At 31.4% G+C, this 22,721-nt stretch overlaps 1 protein-coding gene and 1 long non-coding RNA gene across 4 annotated transcripts in view; one reads left to right on the top strand and one right to left on the bottom strand.

The window, feature by feature from the left end:
* The window catches only part of LOC143178006 (uncharacterized), a 30,359-nt gene extending 8,872 nt beyond the window's left edge, over positions 1-21,487 (top strand). For 2 of the 3 annotated variants that reach the window (XR_013001696.1, XR_013001698.1), the window contains exons 2-3: positions 20,257-20,553; positions 20,684-21,487. This is a non-coding gene — a long non-coding RNA (uncharacterized LOC143178006). The remainder of the gene's footprint in view (positions 1-20,256; positions 20,554-20,683) is intronic. The other variant, XR_013001697.1, reaches the window with a different exon arrangement.
* Crh-bp (corticotropin releasing hormone binding protein) lies at positions 280-22,336 on the bottom strand. Its single transcript, XM_076376388.1, has 7 exons — positions 22,126-22,336; positions 2,059-2,146; positions 1,809-1,969; positions 1,403-1,616; positions 1,150-1,328; positions 915-1,023; positions 280-676 (listed from the first exon to the last, which is right to left on the bottom strand). The coding sequence occupies exons 1-7, from the start codon at positions 22,237-22,239 to the stop codon at positions 546-548; spliced, it is 996 nt and encodes a 331-aa protein (XP_076232503.1). The 5' UTR covers positions 22,240-22,336; the 3' UTR covers positions 280-545.
* Positions 22,337-22,721: the final 385 nt, after the last annotated feature.

Genomic DNA, 22,721 nt, shown 5'->3' with positions numbered 1-22,721 from the left:
TAAATAGGATTCCAGGATTAATTAATATTTATTTAGTTTACTTGTTAAAAAAATTGAGATACTTTGATCAGTTTGTTGTATGAAATTAATATGCATTCTACAAGAATTAAAATTCAAATTCTTCTTCTAAAGCTCTAAAATGGATTAACAATTATTCGATTATAAAAAGAATTTTGTACATTACATAAGTATTACAATCCATTTATCACAAATGATGCACATATCAAAGCATCAATGTTTTAAACAGGTCATTTACATAAAATACATTTTATACATTAAATTAAATGATTTAGGCTATGAAACTAATTCAGTCTATAAAAGTGTAATAAATACTACTAATAATAATACTAATAATAATAATAGTAATAATAAATTACAATTTTCCAATTAAGAAAAAATTAATTTACAGAATTTGTCAAATAAGTATGATATTTTCAGTAATATTGGCTAAACTTTGGAATCTGTAATAATTTTTTTGTATGTAAATGCATTTTTAGTAGTCTTACAACTTCAAGCAAAAACACTAAAAATTTGCAATCTATAGATTAGAAATTAGCATTTGCATCAAGAAGTTCGTCTTTTAGTGGCTGAATCTGTACAGTCACTGAGTTCTCAAAGAAGCCACTGGATACTAATCGCACTGAAGTGACACTGTACCCTACAAGTTCACTGTAATCTGTAATGAAAAATGTTTATTCATAGTTAAAGTGATAAATTATTATAAATTGTATATTATACCTAGAGATGTCTAGCATCTCTTGAAATAATATCTAAATTAATTTCTAATTGTAATTTAAACACAATGGAGATTTTCTGGTTCATTAAATAAATAAGATTGATTGAGTTAAAGTCTGTGTAAAAATATTTTCTCATTGGAATTAATATGGTCAACCAAAAATGTTTAACTCTGTTACCTGGTTTAGAGTCCATCCCACAAATAGAATCAATTATCTGAACTTTAGATGTGTCCAAGCTGTAACTGCCTCCAATTATTACTTGATCATGTGGATTTGTTTCATCACACTAAAAATTAATCAAACATGAAATTTTACATAAAAACAGAATGTGTAGATATTTTCTTTCTTAAATCATTTCAAATAAATATTTTAGATATTTAATTAAATAATTTTGGAACTAAACAGTACAAACCTTTCGTAGAGTTCCAGTTTCAGTAGAATGAACAGAGCCAAGTAAATTTGATACTCCAACTCCAAGAGCTATGATTTGCACAGTTCCTGGGTATAATGCAACATAAGTACAATTTATGTGTCTACCATAATTACGAAGCGTGAAGGGTTCGTTTAGACTGGCAGCCAGCACATTACAAGCTGTAAATCAATTAATAAACATAGTTTACAAAGTTTACAAAGGATTATAAAAACTAAGGCAGAACTGCACTAACGTCTAGGATTTTTAACGAATCTTGCAAACACTGTGAAGCCTTTTCCAGGTTTTGGAACTTTATATCGAATAACTGCAACATTTTGTGAGCTCAATAATGTTTTCTTCATTCCCAGATTTTTACCACAAAATTCGTCATTCCTTTGCTTCAATGATAATTGATGATCCATGTCACTGGGGAACACTTCATTGTTCAATTCCCAACCATCCACAACCTGTATACATATTTAGAATTGCAAGAAAAATAGCTTTATCAAGAATGAAAATAAATAATATTCGAAATGAAGCAAAGTTAGTAATACTATAGATACGACTATAATTTCAGAATGTAGAATATAAAATTAAATCAACTGAAAGTCAATGAAATATTTAAAAAATTTGTTTAGCTATTTTTTATTTTTATTTACCGAGATCAGTGCATGATGCTCACAAGGTATATCAAAATCAATAAAATTGATTTCCACTTTTTGATCAGGTTCAGCCAAAAAATAAATGCCACAAACTTCTTCTTTATCAGTTTTCGATGTGTACATAAAAGATCCTGGCTCTGTCGTTACAAATATACAATCTATAACGTAAATAACATTGCATTTTAAATAGATTGTGGAATAATGCATTTTTTAAAATAGTATAATAAAAAATGAACACAATATTTACCTATGACCGGTTTAAAGCGTGAATAAGGACTTAGTAAGTTACCCTTTAAATCTGGACGATAGAAATCCTTCGAAAAATCTTCTGGAAGCTATAAATAAGAGTATATGAAAGTTGTATAAATGTCTATTTATACAATAAAAATTTTCTTTCTTAAATAACAGAGATTTCAAATTTTCGATCGCCTAAAGTTACAACGAAACATATAAATGCCGTAAACTTCATTGCTCAGTTTATTATTGATCTTCCTATCTTCTATAAATCTCTATGCTTATCTGCGAATCTATCAATATATCGAAATAAATACTACAGTTTCCAATTCCTAGCGGAATTGATTTTATTCAAAAAGAGAGTGCATATAGCGCGCATACAATAAATTCATAGAGGAAACGAATTGTAAAGAAAAGAACAATGCGATTTAAGATTATACGCAAAAATCTCAATCACTTGGAACTAAAATTTATCGTAAAAGAAAAATAGGAAGTTGTGTTAAACAATAATTGACAAGTACATTAAGGGCTTAAAATCATTGAAAAATGTAAGTACATAATATACGAAAATCATTCAATAAAAGAACTTGTATAAAGAGAGGAGTACTCTATGTAGTTTAAATAATATTCAACTAAGAAATGTGATACTTTCAAAGTCATAAATGAACATCTTTATCATCTGTTTCGATATACATAATTCCTATAAATCATTTAACACGAATAGTCTTTCCGAAGAATGTATTTTAGAATTATACTGGCTATTATTAAGTTTTTTTGTTTTTAAATGTTATTAAATCACTTAAAATTTACCCCAAGATGCTTAAACAATAGCATACAAGTAGCATGAATTTTGCAAATTTTTGCAAGTAGATAAATCGACGAAAGAATTGTCGAACGGATGTTGTCAATTAATAGAGATAGGAAACTTCTGGAAACTTGCAGTCATGAATTTATTCATTTATGTACAGTTATATTCAACATATATATATCATTACATTGTCAATGATATTGATTTACATTTTATTCTGTAATCTAAAAAGTTCCACACGCGATCAATAACATTGTCAATTTAGTTTGACAATAATATTATCAATCCCATTCAATCTTTCAAAGATCGAAAACGATCAATATTATTGACAATATGTATACATACACTGCGTATCAAATGTTTAGACGCACCCTATTTTTTAAATAAAAACACAGATCCTTATGAATCTTTCATTGATCCTTTTGTCGAATGTTTATAATACTTCGAAAAATTATGATTACAACTAAAAACATTGAAATTTGGTACTACAGGAAAGCATTTTTAGCTTAAACGTGCAAAATGGACGTATCAAAAGTTTAGACGCACTTTCTTTTTTGTTGTTTACAACTTGATATTGTAATCTAATGACTGTATTAATTATCGGAATGAATATGGTTAAGTATCAAGCGAGTCAACATGAAAAAAGCTGTAAAATTTAATTGTTAGGTAACGAAAACAGAAGCATGGAGTAAATAAATACAGTTAACCAGCAAAAAGTTAGTGATTGGCATGTGTGATTTGTTGTTCTTTATTATTTATTGTTACTGTTACTGTATTATTATTGCTATTATTATTATTAGTTAGTTATTTACTAGTGCTATTATTATTACTGTACATTATTGGTTATTACCGCTACAATGGGAAAATCTAGTACCTTAACTGATTTGATTTACTGGTCTCTTTAGGATTAAATGTATCAAAAATGACAATTTAGAGAGTTCTCAATTAGAACTCCAATATTGTTCGTGCAAAAATGACAAACTGTCCAAATTTGAAGCAGGAACATAAAAATTGTCGCCTTATTTTCGAGAAGGATCATATGACGTGGACTAACGAATGGGACAATGTAATATTACAAGCTATATTTTGTATTTTGATAAGAAGTGTATGAACGTATGTACGTTTTAGGTGATCTGGAGTGATGAAAAGAAATTTAATCTAGATGGACCAGACGGATTCAATTCATACTGGCGAGATTTGAGGAAGGAGCCGACGTATTTTTCGAAGCGTAATTTCAAAGGCGGTTCGTATATGATTTGGACTGTCTTTAGTGCGTTCGGCACCACAGCAATTGCGTTCGTTTCACTGAAAATGAACAGCATTAGATATCAGTCAGTGCTTAAAGACAATTTGCTACCCTATATCCGCCGTTTTCCAAGCATTAAATTCGTTTTCCAACAAGACAATGCTTCCGTTCATACGAGTAGAGGCACAAAGAAGTAGCTCGAAGAGCAAAATCTTGATGTTATGTCCTGGCCATCTCGTTCACCGGATTTAAATCCGATAGGGAATTTATGGGGAATCCTCATTCGCGATGTTTATGCAGATTGTCGCCAATACAGTTCAGTTGATGAACTCAGAAATGGCATTATGACAGCATGGGCGAGAATCAAGCCCGAAACCATAAAAAATTTAATCGTGAGCATGACAAATCGATTTTTCTTAACAATACAGAGTTCTGGTAGTTATACAAAATACTAGTCGTTATGTAAAATTGTAAAATTTGTCGAATAAATAAGCTTTGTTAAGTGCGTCTAAACTTTTGATACGGCCGTTTTCCACCTTTAGACAAAAAATACTATCTTGTAGTGCCAAATTTAAAAATCTCTAGTGGTAATCATAGTTTTTCAAGGTATTGTAAACTGTCGACACAAAAAAATCAATCGAAGACTCATCGAGGTTGCGTTTTTGTTAAAAAAATAGAGTGCGTCTAAACTTTTGATACGCAGTGTATTAATTGTTAATTTTGTCAGTTGCCTTCAGGATGTTAAAAGTGAGTGAGAGGATTAAGCACTTACACAGTCTGCGGACTACACTCTAAACTTTAGAGTCTAGACAAACATTGCGACTATTGATTCATTTAATAAGAAAAGAAAACAATTGAACGCATACTGTGAACACTGATTTCAGATATTGAATTTCAACTGCAATCGGTCATCTTTGAATATTATCCGCACACAATCAATAATATTGACAATACTTTTCGATATTGTCGGCTCCTTAATAATTGTACTTTGCACTATACTTACAAATCATAAATTTTATAAGCCTTTATTAAATATATGAAACGTTTAATTGCATTTTAAAAATATAATAACCTACATTTTTGTTTTTCAATTTAATAGCTGTTTAAAGAATGTCTCTTTTTCGACGCACGATGTAACATTTAGTGAAAATATCTTTATCAGTAGACGGATATTATAGCAAAATAGATGCAATTACTTTCTCGTCATACTTGTAGAGAGCTTAGAAAGTAGATCATAATTCTATAACAAAACTCAAAATACTTCATTCTCCGAATTATACAAAAATATAATTTCATAAAGATTTGTAATTTTAATATAGAACTATAGTTGATGTAAAAATTCTGTTTAATCCAGGGATGTATTGCTGAAAGAAATGCTACTGAAACGCACATCGATTAATAAGTTCCAGATTAAGAATGTCATATGACATTACGAGGGAGTTAAAGCTAGGTATTCAACGCGCGTTAAATTTTATGAATATCTGCACTCTACATACACAAAGTTGACGCGTTGGATCTTAATTCCGGACTTATCTGAAACTGATTTCCACGTCTAGTTTATACGTACTATTAGATTATACAATTTTTATTTTTAAATGCATTGGTTAAAGTAAATAAATTATTTAGTGATATTCTGTTGTAATATTTAGAAAACAGTTTAGGAACCCGTTTTCGCAAGACAAATGAAACGAACTACTTTTCGTAACGTATATACAATTTCTATATTATTTACAATTATAATGTATTTATAAATAAAATTTAAAAAAAATTGTATTGACGGAATTGTATTAGGACAAATTCAAATATGTATATCCGATATATGTCCGAATTGTGTGAAATGAAAAAATAAGAGATAAGATAAATGCATAATTTCAGTCATAAAAAAATCTTTTGGGTACATTATGAAATAATTATCTGTTATAAGGACTCTACCTCCGATTTGGATGATTCTCAAATATATTATAAAGGGCATTATTTTGAACAACTTTTTCCTTTGAAAACGTTCAACAAACGGTTTCAATTTCCGAGATATTTGTAAAAAACTATTGCTGTTAAACACCGTTTATCTGCTATTTTTTACAATATGTTTCTCTTCAGACTTCCTTGTGACAATACGAATTTCAAATACAATGCGTCTACTCGAATTTTTATCCATCACTGATAATAAAAATAAATTGTTGAATTTTTTAATTAAAAAAAGTGATTTGTGACCACATAAATTGTCTCCTAATAAATAGAAAAATAAATAATCGTTTTATGTTTTCTTCGTCGAGAGATGTGCTTCAAGCCGTGGGCGGGGAATCAAAAAACATGATTGGAGTTTGTTTGGATTAGATTTTTGAGAAGGACGGTTGGCCCTTCATAAGATTGGAGTGGATTCAATCTGTTCGGTGGTTTGAAAAAAATAAAACAATTTTTCAGATGTCTGAATATTTGAAGATGAGACTCCAGATATCTGAAAAGCCGCTCCACGCTAGAAAATCTTGCCCAAATTAACTCTAATCACCTTTCTTAGGTAATGTTGCAGATTAACTGGGTCCTCATCAATTGCAATAGTTTTGGAATATGTTATAAAAAACGATACTTTGAACAACTTTTTTCTTTGAAATGGATGGCGATCGGCTTTAGGCTTGGTGATAATTGCAAAAAACTATTGGTATTTTACAATTGAAATCTCTCTGGAAGTGTGCATCCGTGGCAGCGTATACGTCAGTACGCGACCGCCGTTCATCTTTTGTTTCTGTACACACGTCAATGTGGCCGGTAGACAATGTATATCCCACAAAATATCTCCAAAAAGTTAATTCACCCAAGAAAGCATCTACATGTTGTTAATCCCACAGAAAATCTCAAAAAAAATTAATCCATCCAAAAAAGCATCCAAATGATGTTAATTCCCCCCAAAAAGTATCCAAAAGATATTAAATGGCCTCCAAAAAGACATGCAGAAAATATTAATAAATCCCCCAAAACTACCTTCAAAAAATATTAACCCACAATGAAACACGAAAAATATTAAACCTCAAAAAAATAAAATAAAAACACACCCCAAGAAATGTTTATTACGATTTGATTCGAAAAAAAAGTACTGAAATCAAAAGTAGTTGCCCCGTTTGTACAATGTGCTCTACAACATGTTAATTAGAAAATCGCGATAAAACATTAATATTTTAAGTGGATTCATAAATAACGGATACATGCGGAAACCAGAAAAATTAAACCTAAGGTGTACTTTTTGAGTCCTTTTTATCATTTTATCATCAATGTTTTCTATTAGTGTGCACGTTCCTCTGAATCAATCAGAAACGGGAAATTACTTTCCGTCACGTATAATTTTACAATTAGACGAACTAGAGAAAGATTCCTCGTGGACTACATATTAGAAGAAATATTGGCGAGTTGAGAGATTCATATTCTCGGAATATTGTGTTATTATTTGTTTCTATAGTGCGATGGAATTCAGCGAATTGATTCACTAGTGATCAACGACAATGAAATTGAAAACCCTGAATACAAATTTAACAACACTCAGCCTTTTCTACCCGAACAAATTATTTTATATTTTCTTTCTTTCTTTCAATTTGCACGTAATATATGAAGCTATAGTGGTACTACATTTAATTATACAAAACTCGTAACAGTTATTTACACTCAAAACATCTCTACTACGGGCATAGGTTTATTGACTAGGAGACTTTGGAAAACTAATGTCAGCTATGTAGCCATAAAAACTCAAGATTGGACTTCCAAATATTTCTTATCGGATATTGGCACAAATACTATCAATCGATTCGTTGTGTTCTTCTGATGAAGATAATATCAAGTACGATACAATTTAGGTATTTTATAAAAAAATTATGTGGAAAATACGACTTACATGTAGTATCATTTTAAACAGAAACATGTCCAATATGCTTCTAGCTAAATGAAATGTATTGGAAGAAGCGTATAAGGAATTTATCAGTAAAGAATTTAAAGAATTCAGTTGAAGAATTTACCTCGCAACGACACAAAATTGATATTTTCTGACAAAGCCATAAAATTTCAATCCCCCTACACGTGGAGGATAGTGCATATAGGATATAAGGTGGTATAGAATATACAATAGTGGTCATAAGTTTACGACCACTTGGCGAAAACGTTGTCAATTTTTGGACTATTGTAACTTCATGAAAAAAAGTCATACAATAATCATCCTAAGTTCATTTTAAATGTTGTAGTCTCTACGAAAATCCCCTTCGAAAAAATTCAACTTGGGGATGTGAAAGGAGAGGGTTAAACCTTTAAAATAACTCTAGGATGATCATTGTACGACTTCTTTTGACGAAATTACCAGAGTCCAAAGATTGACAACGTTTTCACCAAGTGGTCGTAAACTTATGACCGCTACTGTACCTATCTTAAGAGAGATGCGCTACATTTGTTTTTTGTTTATAAAATTTTAAAGAAAAATAATTGAAAATACAGGCAAATATAGTTTAATTATTGAATTAAATGTGTTTAACAAAACATAAAATTAAATTTATAAAATCTTTGTTTTACTATTGTACTATGTTTTTTAAAAAATTTGCAAAAATGCACCTGTTTCAGGAATCTGGGGTTAAATGCACTCTCATTCATTTATACTTTCTTCTCTCTATTTTTATAATAGCAATTCCATTCTTTTTTTCTTTACTACACGTGAGAAAACAACGAACAATACCTTTCTGTTAGATGCTTCATCAAGCCATTTCATTTAGGCAATCTACACAGGAAATCCAATCCACTTTACACCTGACTGAATTGTAAACTTTTAAGCATTTAGTGCAATAATAATTAGGATTTTTATAATTCTTTATTGACATTTTTTTCATTCTTCTTAGTTAGTCTCATTGTTAGGTTTAGTTGCAATTATTTTAGATTCTATTGTTTTGTTAAAAGTTTAATAAATTGATAGTGCATCTCTCCTTTAAGTTGACGGACAGATGCATCAGGACAAAACAGAAACCAGTACAAAAGAGACTTGTCAAAACACAATGAGAAACCGTGAAGAAGAAATTATTGCCACTGTCTAAACTAATAACGATAGTTAAAATTACGCCATAACAGGATAATATTTGTACTTTCTCGACTGTTATAGGTAGTGTAACAAAGCTATCCTTTAAATCAGAGCTCGACAATTTTGTGTGTGTATTAGCGTATATTTTGCTTCTTATATCTGAATCAAATTATCGAAATTTCATGAAATCTGGTATGGTGGTTTCTGTATATGGTACACTAATGCTATTAAAGATTAAAAAATTTGGTTAAGAGGGAAGGGAGATGTGGGGATATGAGGTACCAAATCCCAAAGGAAGTGGAACTTACAGAAAATTTTATTCGCGGAATACGATAATGAAATATGTATAACCATATCTTTTAGGGTGGTTTGGAGTTAAGTTTTCATTTAAATTTTCATTTAATATTTAAAGTTTCATTTATTGTTTATAAAAATATTTCGTCAGAAATTTAGAGTAGGCATGGAAAAGTTTTTATATCTTTATCGTATATAAACAATAAAACTGACACGTTTTTATGAATGAGCTTGACCCTATAGAGAAAATTGATGTTAGTGACAGCTGAATTAAGTTTGTCAACCTCTCGATGTTGCTAGTACAACGAATGATTCATTTCATCCTATGGTGTGGCTCTCGTAAAATTATCCTACCAATTGGCTAAAAAGTAATAATTGAAAACAGTTGCATATCGAAAAAATCTCTAATTTTTATTCAAAATTTATTAAAAGTAATGCCAATAAATCCTTTATATTCTTCCTGTAAACATGGTACCGCGCCCATTCGAAAAATTTGTAATTGTATTCTGCGTCCCAATAGGTCCAGTGCAACAAGCAGAAACGTTCACTTTTGTCCCGGCCGTCGGCAGCTTATATTGGATTTATTCGGATCGCGTGATACGAACAATAATTGAAGATACGTTTGGAATCATTTTTGAAACATGGTACTTGTCGTCTCCGATTGCTAAAGCCTAGTACTATCTTCACTTTAAGAGTCTTCCTTTTCTTGCACATAGAAAATCTTGGGCAAGTCGAGCAATTGTAGAAAATGTCCTAGTAGCTGACTGTGTTGCGATATTTGCGATATTTGAACATTAAATTTTATTTAATTTCAAATTCTAATGTAATTAAAAAGAAACAATAGTACAGTAATTATACGATTGAGAGCTGCACTCTGGTGTGGACGCGAGCCTCTATCATGACTGGTAGTCGATTCGGCTTCCTTTGCTCTCGGCCGCAGAGATAATTGATACACGATAGCAGAAGAAAAAAAAAGAGGTCTCCCTTGATCGTCGATGCTCGAACTCGACGCCCGAAATCAATAACGTCATAAAAGACAAGGACAGCATTAGGGATTAAGAATAGGAAAAATTGAAGTATTTTATTTGTAAACGGATTTTCATGCAAGTAACACCAATTGATTTCTTGTGTTCTCCCAATGAAAATGATATCAAACACGACATGATTCCGATTATTTATAAAGCAAATACTTATTAACTTAATTTGTGGAAAGAAAGAGTTTACTCGTCCCTACTCCGATTTACTAATTTGTTACATATCAGTCACTCTTTTTATATATATAATACAGAATTATATATTATTTTATGTACATATGTATATACTAATGTTTCTATTCGAAATTAGCTTGGTTTTCTTCCCGTAAATAAGGATCGTTGGATTGTACATAAATTTTAATAAGTAAGGATAGTCTACCAACTTCAACCGGGATATTTATTACTATACGTACATACTTGCTACATATTTCGAATAGTTCTTGAAGGTGTAATAGCTCTTAACTTATTTCATTTTCGAAAACTATTTGTTTAAGCAAAAGAGTGAATAATAAGGAATTAGTAAACTAGAGTACTTTTCGTAGCATTCTATGTGGAGATGAGCATGACCTTTCTTTCTACAATCCAAGCTTTATGTGTCTTTGATGTACATAATTGGAATCATGTCATGTTTGGTATCATTTTCATCGGAAGAGTACAAAGGATCGATTGCTGTTATTTGCGTGAAAATCTGTTTGCAAATAAGAAACTTCAATTTTTCCTACTTTTAATTCATATTGCTATCCTTGTCTTTTATGGCCCCCTTATTCTCGGGCGTCGAGCTCGAGCGCGATGGTTCCAAGAATTGATTTCTCCGCGGCACATATCAAACGAGGTAGTGGGGATAGCCGCGGCTCTCGATCGTGATGCTCGAAGCGGCTCTCTATCGAGTAGCTAAATATCACACTTCAAGTATCGGAACATGCAGTTTTAGGATCTTCACTTATTGGGACATTTGACATCTTAAGGTAGTTGTTTCCGCACAATCGTATTAGAAAGTTAATTGCACATGACTTGATTATTCAAGACTATTTTGTTTCTAAGGGTATGATATAACTTTTCGATACGTCTACTGTACGTTTTTTGCCCGCCGTTTGCGCATACACACGTGTAATTACCCTCTAATACAAAGAAGCATTGACATGGAGAAGAGAAAATTTAGAATAGAAGAGAAAATGAAACATGGTAACGTTACTGATAGCACCATGCTTCGGGATTTCTCTAAATGATGAACTTTATATTGTTGTAATTCAGTAACTAAATGGTAAACTATTGTGTTTGTTTTGTTTTTATTAAATTCTTATCGATGTTCTGCACCATATCAGGAGATGTGGCAGCGTCTCGCGTCAAGTAGTTCTGTGATACGTGACGCTAGCAGTACGTCCAAAAAGTTTGATAACGATTTATTCTTTTAATGCAGTGTGTAATCGATTTTAACGATTGCCACATTGTTAAGTATCATCATGCGCATAAAATGAGCCCTCACACATGTACATTGGGATAGGAAGAGCTGAAATATCGAGATACAGTACTATCCCGTAAAAGAACCGCGAAGAGTCCCAATGTGCGGCTCTTTTACGGGACAAGTATACTAATATTTTTTATCTTTCATCTTCAGCACGGCACAGCGAGGGATAGGGACGAGCCATAAATTTCGTTTGGCACTGCCAGGGTAGACGTGCAACATTCGCATTCAACCTACACAAGACATTTCTCAAGACAATGTCTTAGGAAACACATTTAGCGATCCAACCTGTTAGTTAGAGTATCGTTTACATCCTCGGATTTTTCGCGGGCGTGAAACCTCGAACCCTCGCACAGGATAGGATTCTACTACAGGTTTCTTTTGTTCAAAACCACAAGATCGCATACTTTAAGGTCACTTTCCGTGATTTTGCAATCTTGCGATCTGATTTTCGGATCAAAACGTTAACAATCGTTTCATCTTGGCAAGATCTTTCTCAATTTTTTAAATTCGCGATCTATTTTCGACAAACATCTTAGAATTTTAAAGCTTTATAAAAGTACATCCCAACAGGTACAATAAAGTGTATAAAAACATTTTACTCTATCTCTGTCTTTCAGTGCATTTGTAAAATTGCAGAATTCTCTGCTTGTTAGTTTAGCATATTGCTATGTTATTTTAAGGCATTACTGTTGCAAAATGAAGGCAAATTGGGCACTATGTTATAGTACATTTTACACTTCAATTTGGATCTCCTATCGCCTCTTAGAATATCGAAGGCTATATTATCTGTTACACCTTGTATAAATTACATATAGGTAATTTTATAAACGTCGTACGTATACATATATGTATATTATCCTTAACGTTAAAATTATTATTATTTGTAACTACAATTAATGTTTTAGAATTAATAAAAGCTGCATGTCAGCGATTTAAATCAGAGCGTGATTTGTAAATGTACTTCTCCGCATGGGCCGTGTACATGCATAGGTACCTAAAGGTCAAAGTGGGAAAAAATATCCTAATTTTGTCTTTTTCCTGGCATATGATACTTCGGTAGCACACAGAAAAATGTATGGTTGGTTGCTGTAAGAACCCTCTCGGTCGCTCGACGAAAGGACGCCCGCTGAGTGCTGGGGATAGTCGCGAGCCCTTTCCGGGGCCTAAAACTCGACCGTTTTACGGGACAGTACTGTATGAATTTTTGGTGCAGGAGTAATTTGATATGCGACAGAGATATTTCTTTCTGGCTTTCACATTCTTGCCGCTAGGTGTCTTCAGCTACGTAACTACGTAGCTGAATCCATCAAGTCTTGAACAAAAAGGTTAATAGCAAAAACTAATGTATGTAAGAATAATAATAAAAAATGATAGAAATAACAAATAAAAGAATCGAAAACTCTTGTAACAACATGCTCTAACACGGAAAAGTTGTTACACGATAAAGAGTGAATTAATACAATGTTAAAGTTTGGAGCAAAGGTTGCTCCAAAAGGTATTATTAATAATTGTTTCAAAAATTAATAAGTATACCATCCAGGCTGTGCTTACTACGTTATTGCAAATAATTTCTCATTAATTATAAGGACATTATACTTGCCTCCTAAGGCAAAAGAATTCTGTATGGATGTATGCTGATGACTGTTAACATTCGTTAGACGCTTTGGCCACGAGGTGCTAAAGACGCTTACATATTTATCTTAGAAAACATACCACGGTAGACTATCAGAAATTACAACACATACACATAATAAGTAAGAAAAAGACACGTGGACACGCTATAGTGTATAGAAATAATAATTTTCTACATACCAATAGCAAAAATAAGTGAAATCCTCCCTAACAGAACATTTTAAATGTAAAAACACCAATGAGTTAAGTTTGATTTAGACACTGGATTTCACAAAAAATGTCCAAAAAGATTAACTCAGAAAAAATCTCCAAAAAAATTAATCCACCCAAAAAAGCACCCAGAAGATATTAATTATGGAACACACTGTACAAACGGAGTAACTACTATGATTTCAGTACTTTTTTCGAATCAAATCGTAATAAACATGTTCGAGTAGCTTTTTTATTGTATTTTTTTGAGGTTTAAGATTGTTTGGGTTTCATTATTGTGGATTAATATTTTTTGAAAGTACTGTTGGGGGGTTTTTGGGTGCTTTTTTGGGTGATTTAATTTTTTTTGAGATTTTTTGTGGGAACTAGAGTAGTCCAAAAATCGAACTCAACTACTTGGTGTTTTTACATTTTAAATGTTTTTTTAGGGAGAATATTAGTTTTTTAACAAATTCATATAAAAATTGTCGGATAGAGATAAATCGGAGATCGGAGATAGATAAAAATGTCACTTCAGCAAAGTCTTGGCATACGTGTTAAATTACGTGTTAAAAGTTTAAACTTTGAAGGCAAATAACTTGAATTTGGGATGGTAAAATTCTTCAAATTTTTAACCAAACGTACATGAGATTTATATTTACATGCGATTAAATTTATAAGACATTATTAAGAAACTCGATTTCAGCAACAACTACCTCAAGTGTTCGGGTATTGGGACATTTACCTTCCGAAATTAGTGTCTATGCTCACTTAAAGAGGATTCTCACACAGCTGTACCAAGGCCGTACCGTGCCGTGATCGTACCGTGATTGTGCCGTGATTGTGCCGTGATCGTGCCGTGATCGTGCTGTGACCGTGCCGTGATCATGTTGTGATCGTGCCATGACCGTGATTTTACTGACGATCAGACCTATCCGGACTGTATTCTTCAGTATTTCTGAATTAGCAGAATCCGAAAAAATAGTCAAAATTATATCAAGTATGGTACTATTTTTATCAGAAACCAGCAAGAATCGATCGGTGACATTTCTATGAAGATCCAATAAGAAATATAGAACTTAGAATTTGCATTACTAGAAGACCTATTGCTGTCTTTGTCCTTAAGAGTGAAATATTTTCGGTGTGAGGCCCCTTACTACGCGGCGTTCGACCTACGGATTCAAAGGACCATGAAAAAAAAGGTCTTCTTTGATTGATTTCAAGGGGCCTCCAATGAAAAAGCAAATATCCTTTGCTAAGAAAACTAATTTTCATGGTACAGATATGGTTTGGGTACTGCCGGCAAAATATGGAATAGTATGAGCCGTTCCATTCGAAAACAAGGAAATGATATTTTTACCACTGGTACTGAGCGCGATTTCACGGTACGAACACGGTTTGAACACAGGCTGAAAAAAGTACGACCAAGTGTGAAGCACTATATTCCAAAGCTAGAGAACGATACCTTTTTGCACTGTCACGGACAGCACTGTGCCGTCACGGTAAGGTTATGTGTGAACTCTCCTTTATGCTGTTGCTAATAGGCCCCGTACTAGATGCAACCAAGTATAGCACTACTGTAAACCAGAAAAATACTAAAAATTGATCAGGCGTGTTTGGAATCTGTATAATTTTAAAAGACAAAGCTTATTTTATGTCATTTCTCAAATTCAACTAGGTATTGCATTACAAAGCATTGCTCAACCAAGTTCTATTCTGCGTCCAAAGGAACAATTGACAGCTCAATTGCCCACATAAAGGCGAAGTCGGTCGACGTATCGAACCGCGTCCGTCCAATTCAATATGCTTCCAACCTTAGATATTGGGAAACATGAGAATTGTTATAACGAAAACGTGATCAGTTGTTGGGTAATCTAATCAAAAGGCGTAATATAGTATTACGTTACGTTAGTAATGATTCTCTCACGATCTATAGAGAACGTCGCGAAAGATGTGTACATAATCCTTTAGTAGAAAATAAGTAACAATTCTTTAACTATATTTATTTATTTATACTTTAAATTAATTAAAAGTATGAAATTAGGCTTATTGTTTTATAAATACAAATAGGAAAGAATTAATTCTATCACAATTGTCTTTAATTCTTCTACCCCACTGATAACAACATGCTGTCATTCTAGGTGTTCTATTGATAATAAACCTGTCCTTAATTGTCCATTTCTTGAGTAGAGCGTTTACATTGCCTCGAAAGTAATTCCTGAGTAATTGAATCCCATATTTCTCAACGTATTTATAATTTTCAAAAAGTATATTTACTACCACTGCTTCTTATAAAACTTTTGACATGAATAGCTGCTTTATATTTCAAATAACTATGAAATTCTTCTTTTGGGTAATTTCCGTAATTTAAACAGTTGTTAACGTAAAAGTAACTGAAATTACTTCTAAATAATTGAAATGATTAATTAAAATCATCTTACATTACAATAAATAATTAAAGTAGTTGAAAATATGTGTAAATAATTGGAATGATTAAAAATAATTATAATATAATTATTTATTTACAATATAAACACTTGAAAATTGGTATAAATACACATTTGGAGTAGCTGAAAGAAATTATGTGATTGAAATTAAGGAATTGAGTGATGAAAATTTAAAATTACAGAAATAATTAAAAGTATGATAAAAAATTGGATGAACTAAAAATACGGTTTATAACAGAAGAAAATATTCGAAAAAATGAAAATATTTGAAGCCAATTACATATAATGAATAGAAAATAATAGGAAATAATCGTTAACAAAAAAAAAAAGAACAAAAGTAATTGAGAACAATTATACATAACCTTGAAAATAATCGAAATTAATGAATATAAATCGAAGCAATTGGTATAGTATCAATTATTTTGTTAGTTTAAAAACAGCAGTATTACTATTACTCTTACTTTGTATTTAAAAATATGCTGTCTAATTAAACGAAAAGTTTCGTGATAATAGGAAAATAATTAAGACGTCCTATTTACCACCAAATTTTACTCGATTCTACTCAATACGAAACAGAGAAACCTTAAATCATTCACGTTATATGGACGACTAGCAACATAAGAACCACAGGTCACATTAATAAATAAATGATAATACGTATGATACTATAAGAAAATGAGAAAGATGTTCTAGTCACGCGATTATTTGACAAAAATAATGTATTAACTTTCGTTATTAGAATACTTAACTACTTCATGAATTTGAATTTAAAAGGAAAATTTAAACAACTCCCGCAAACATTCTTATGAAAACGGAATAAAGTATATGATTTTAACACATCACGCTTAATGTATGTCTATCTTTAACGATATGTCACAATTACAAATGTCTAAAAAGGTATATAATTTACAGAAGTACTTAACGTTTACTTATATGTTTTTTTTTGTATTATTCAGTATTAACTGAGAACAAAAATAAACTTTGTAAAGGACAAAATGTGTATAAGGAATAATCATCCCAGTCATTTTAACAGGTTTGGTGTGTCTGGTATAAAATCTGAAGAGAATATTTACAAAGTTATTGATGCTTGCCTTCTTGAAAATATAATGCTTTTTTTAGAAATGATCTTCCTATCATTTGAAACAAGGAATTATTGTACTACACTTAAAGGGATGATTTTCTAGGACGCGTTATTTTCAATATTTAATTTATATTAACGTAATGTTATGCTAACAACAGCAAAATAGTTAAAAGTACCGACTACATTTGTTTATTACGTCATATTTACCTACACTTAAATGTATTATATTTATTTTGAATTAATGCAGGTCAAAACTAAAGAATATGTATATATACATGTATATACCTATAAGTATTCGTTTACACATATTAAATGTTAGTAATAATCGTATTACGATTGCATGCATATTGTTTATAATGTTCGTTCGTCTATAAGAAAAACAGATGGAAATTGTGTCGCTCGAGAGAGTTTCAGGTAGGGAATCGAGAATCGATAACCGAGTTCTGGTATGTACATTTTGATATTCCAAATATACGTATGTATATACATACTTCAACTTATTCATTGTTATGTGAATCTACTGGCCCACAAGATTTTGTGATCCTTTTTATATGCATTGAAAGCGATACTTTTGCAGGAAATTGCATTCACACCAATGTAACATACTAATACGATCAAAATTTTATATACTAACATTTAAAATACATTGCGATCGATTTCAATTACATTTTATTAGATTCAATATGAATTATATCAATTTCTATACTCAATTAAATTATTCAATTAAAAAATAATTTCAACTAGCTATCACTGTAACCTTTTTTATTTCGTGTTAAAAACGTAGGAAAAAATATCTATCATACATGTAAAACTTAAGACTACATTTGAAACATAAATTCATTTTTATTTTTGGAGATAGTGTATCAGAGAATAATCTGCAATCTACAAGTATAAAGTGATGGTGAAACAACATAAAGAAGAGAAGAGCATCGATATCCTTTCTGAATGTTAAGAATGCGACGATTACGATTATTACGCGTTAATTAACACGCTTTGCTAGGCGATTTATGATCGAGCAAGAGCAAGTAATCGAGATACAAACAACGTAACAGTCATAGTAAATATTTGCGATTCACCTTGCGACACCTTAACACAGTGGTTAAGCTTCTACGATTGGTAAATTATTTTGGTTATGGTGGTACAATCACTATACCGCCTAATAAATTTAATCCTTAAATTTTATTTTTTTCTATCAAAAGAGTTAAATAGAATCTATTTAGAAGTTATTTTCGCCAAAGAATAGATATTGTATTATCTATATTAGATTCGATCAATAGAAGAGTTGGTCCTATGTATATTATGTTATCACGTTAACAATTAATTTCAATTCAATTTGCTCTTTTTTTCCCCGCGTAGCCATATGGCTACATATCTATAAAAATCAAAATCTTATTTAAGTTTTTTATTTGCCACTGCTAAGAAATAACCATGAAGGAAACAGAGACTTGAATGTTTTGAAAACGTTAGAATATTTTAACATATGGAGTGTTCAAAATATAAATATTTCTTTGTAATCATCAAATAATTTGAGAGGACAATCGAATGTTGATTATGTATTATACATATATGTCTTATTCACTCAAAGAAAACAGTGACTAGAATAGTCACTGATGAAAAGGGCACTCACTTTATACAATTGCAGTGATATTCCGCGGCATTTGTCGCGGACAGTAAGTAAATATGACAATGACTGTTCCCTATGGCTTGAGCCATATCACAAAGCTTCGTGCTGGCAATAGTGTCTGGCGATTTGCCGAGTTTCAGACGAATGTTATCAATTTTGAAGAAAACGAACACTCCAATACAGCAATTTCATTATTCTTGATTTTCATTTGATTTTGTCATCTAAAATCTAGAATCATCCCAATTCTATCAATGTTCTACTTATTATCAAACGAATTTATGTATTATGGATATACATACATAAGTACACTCTGGTTATAAGTTCATTGCTATCTCCATTATATTCTGAAATTATTTTTTCATTTTGTTTTACTTTCATCTCTCATAAACTATTTTTCTAGTATTTGAATTGATTTTAGAAAGGGATTACATTTGATACATTAATGAATCGCAAATTTATAACAAGGTGAAATTATATTCTTATTATAAATTACATATTTTTATTATATAATCTGAAAAGATTAACCTGTATCTAAGTCAATTATCTGAGTGAATTCCTTTTAGGTATATGTTTAACACAAATAAAACTTATTTAGACAAAGTCTAATTCAATTAAAGGTTTGTTTATGGTAAACAAAGATATGTTCATTATTTGATTTGGCCTATCTTTATGTAAAATAATTTTGTTGATCGAAATTCCTAGCGTATTTTTCTTTTCTTCTATTTTTTTGTTGAAATAATTGCACATTTCATGTTTTAAAACATGTACAATTTCATTTAATTCAATAGTGTATATCTTACATTTAGCAGTGAAACTGAAATAAAAAAAATTTGCTGGAAGTTACTATCCTCCTTAAATAGCAACTCATTATAAGTGTTTATTACCCTTATTTTTTAGCAATCGATTACTTGCATCACTTGTACTGTAATGAGTGTTTATAATACGATGTTGTTAACAAGGTTTTCAGATTTAATAAGAATAAATTTCATTTTCTAAATAATCTAAATTAAAAAGTACATTTGAGCAATTTACTAAATTAAATTTATTTCTGATTCTGATCCCGAATTAAAGTATGGTCTAGGATTAATATAAGCATTTTTCATCTATTTATAATCTTCTTCCACGTAATATTTGCTATTTTTCTAGCTGCAATATACAGTTTTCTATCGAGTATCAAAACAAAATGTATTTACGTAATATTTTCATAATACTGTAAGAAGATTCTAGCAGCATTCTACAATCCTGATACCTTGCCACTTAAAAGCAACCAAGTACATTGCCACTCGATCCAGTATGTTACTTGGACGTATACAAATTGCGTTTACACTGAAAACAAGCAATTTCACTTTGCAGGTTGCCAGACCTAATGTCGCCTTCGATAAGAGGCTTTGAGGCACAGCGAAAGATGGCGGAGCGTCAGATCTCAGAATCTTCGCCAGGAACAATATTTTCACCAGCGGAAGACCCAATAGCAATCTATCGGCCTCAGCAAATTTACATTCATAATCGATATTTCTGATCGTGATTCCTTGATACCTTTGATCCCCAACAATTTCTCTATCAACTTTCCAGAAATTCTCGAGAAGATTCAGATTGAAATGTTATCGGTGATAGAGGAAATAATACCACTTACTTAAACGACCTTGCATAGTAAGTACGAGGGTTGAAATTCTTGTAGTAACGCCTACAATTTACTCACGAAAGCGATTGAACCATTAGTTATACATTCCGTTGATCTTGCGCGACGCTCTCGAGAAGTCTATTTCTCTTTGTTCCACAGTTGAAAGCGAAGAAGCAATTTGATTAACGAAGAGGAATGCTCTTCGACATAAAGGAACGCCATCCCAGATTCAATGAAATTCTGTGACAAATAACTGGGAAATATTGAATCTCGTCTCTATGACGTAATCAGACTTTCTCACGTATACCCAAGAGTATGAAACAATTAAATTACTTTACGACTTCTTAATTCATTTCGCTCTGTATGTTGAATAACTGTAATGAACGCACTATCAAATTTAATAGCACTTATATATGCAAGCTCTAAGTTGGGAAATTCGATGAGAAAAATCTATAGTTAACTTTATACTTTTCGTTTTAGGGAGGAACAGAGTAATTGAAACCCGTAATTGAAGATGTTTAAGGTAACAATATAGTTGGCTGAGGCCTTACATGTTTGTTTACTTTAAAGTATATACATAGGTACTCGAGCAACTAATTGCCATATCGAAAGGAGGGAAATGTATCGTTTGGCTAATGATCGATGAAAACTTCGTTACTGATACTTTTTTAGGGACGCGCACGCGATGAAACGAAAAGACAGATACATACAAGAGACAATTTTAGACAGCGAAGCGTTCATTTTTGCAATTGAAATTCTATTCAGTAAATAAACATAGGACAAACTAACGGTCTAATATAAATCTGGTTTCTAATTGCAAAATCAGAATCAAAGACAGCATAATTTACAATTAAACTGACAAGTTTAAAATGTTACATTAGTTCACTCAATTTTTGCATTAAACTTTTATTTTTATTTATAATCAACTTATGGTTCTTCTTGTATATGTTTTTATAATATACAAAATTGTACCGAGAAAAAGAATTTCTATTTCATGTTTATTTTTTTTTTACAAGAATTCATTAGCAGAGCATTTCCTGTATTTGTTTGTTTTGTATTGTAAAATAAAAGAATTACGGAGGTGTCTGAAGTGTCTTTTTTAGTTCGCTATAAGAAGAAAAGAAATGAAACAAAATTTAATTACCAGTAATATATTAAAATATTGTGTACATTGTGAATAGTGTTATGTATAAGAATATGTATTCAATAAATAAAACTATAATTTTCACAATTTCATTAATCTTTCTTCAAAATAGAACAGTTTTTCCGCAAGAAATTACACGAAAAACATTTCTCAGTCTTAATCCAAGAGATTATAGATCATTAATCTTAGAATATCTTTCCTTAAAAACTAAAAAAGAAGAAGACAAGTTCTTTCAAGTGTATTTGAAACAAACTTCCACAAAAGATCAACATTAATTTTTCTTCTCCATTCAATAAATGTAGTATCTATTTTTATCTGTTTCGACATCTACAAGAACCTAATTTTCTGAAGTATCTTAAATATATACTGAATTTTTTCAGCTGTAAAATATTTACAAATCTGTTATGGATCACTTACGACAGAAGCAAGAAATATATTAAGAAGAGAAGTAGTATACCTGTTGCTGATAGTGCTGATAATCGGTGTTTCCTTTTATTACGGCGGAACTGGCACCGAAAAAGCCAATGATAAGCAGCAGCTTTGGCAACCAACTTACTGATACATTCAACATTTTTCTTCCTCTTAAGTCGAACTTGAATGAATGCTATCCTCTTCGTCGACACTAATTCTTTTTAGAGACACTAAGGAGAACGCGCGTCGAGTTGCTTCAGAACAAACGGTAGATTGTGTGACGTCGCGACGCACGGCGTCTCTCTTATAGCTGCTAGTCCAGCCCGCGATTCGTTCCCGTTGCGCATCCCCAAACGCTTGCAACCTTACTGCCGATGATAACGCTGTTAATTCTCTATCCCTCTCTCTCCCTGACAAGTTTTACTGAAACTTTCTTTCATTTCGAAAGTTCGGGGGTTCAATTGTATCGCCAAGGACATTTCATGTGTTCTAGCATCGCGTCGATGTGATATTCAACTTTCAATTAAAAAAAGTGGGATTGACTGAGGAAAACCTGAGAAAAGAAGTAATACTTGTTTGTATTGATGACTATGGGGTAGGTTTTATGACTCTAAGTTACTTTAAAGATGTAAATTTTAGATT

The sequence above is a fragment of the Calliopsis andreniformis genome, chromosome 4 (genome assembly GCF_051401765.1).
Source record: "Calliopsis andreniformis isolate RMS-2024a chromosome 4, iyCalAndr_principal, whole genome shotgun sequence".
NCBI lineage: Eukaryota > Metazoa > Arthropoda > Insecta > Hymenoptera > Andrenidae > Calliopsis > Calliopsis andreniformis.
Note: the sequence above shows the minus strand (reverse complement) of the source record. Positions and strands in the feature narration are given on the sequence as shown.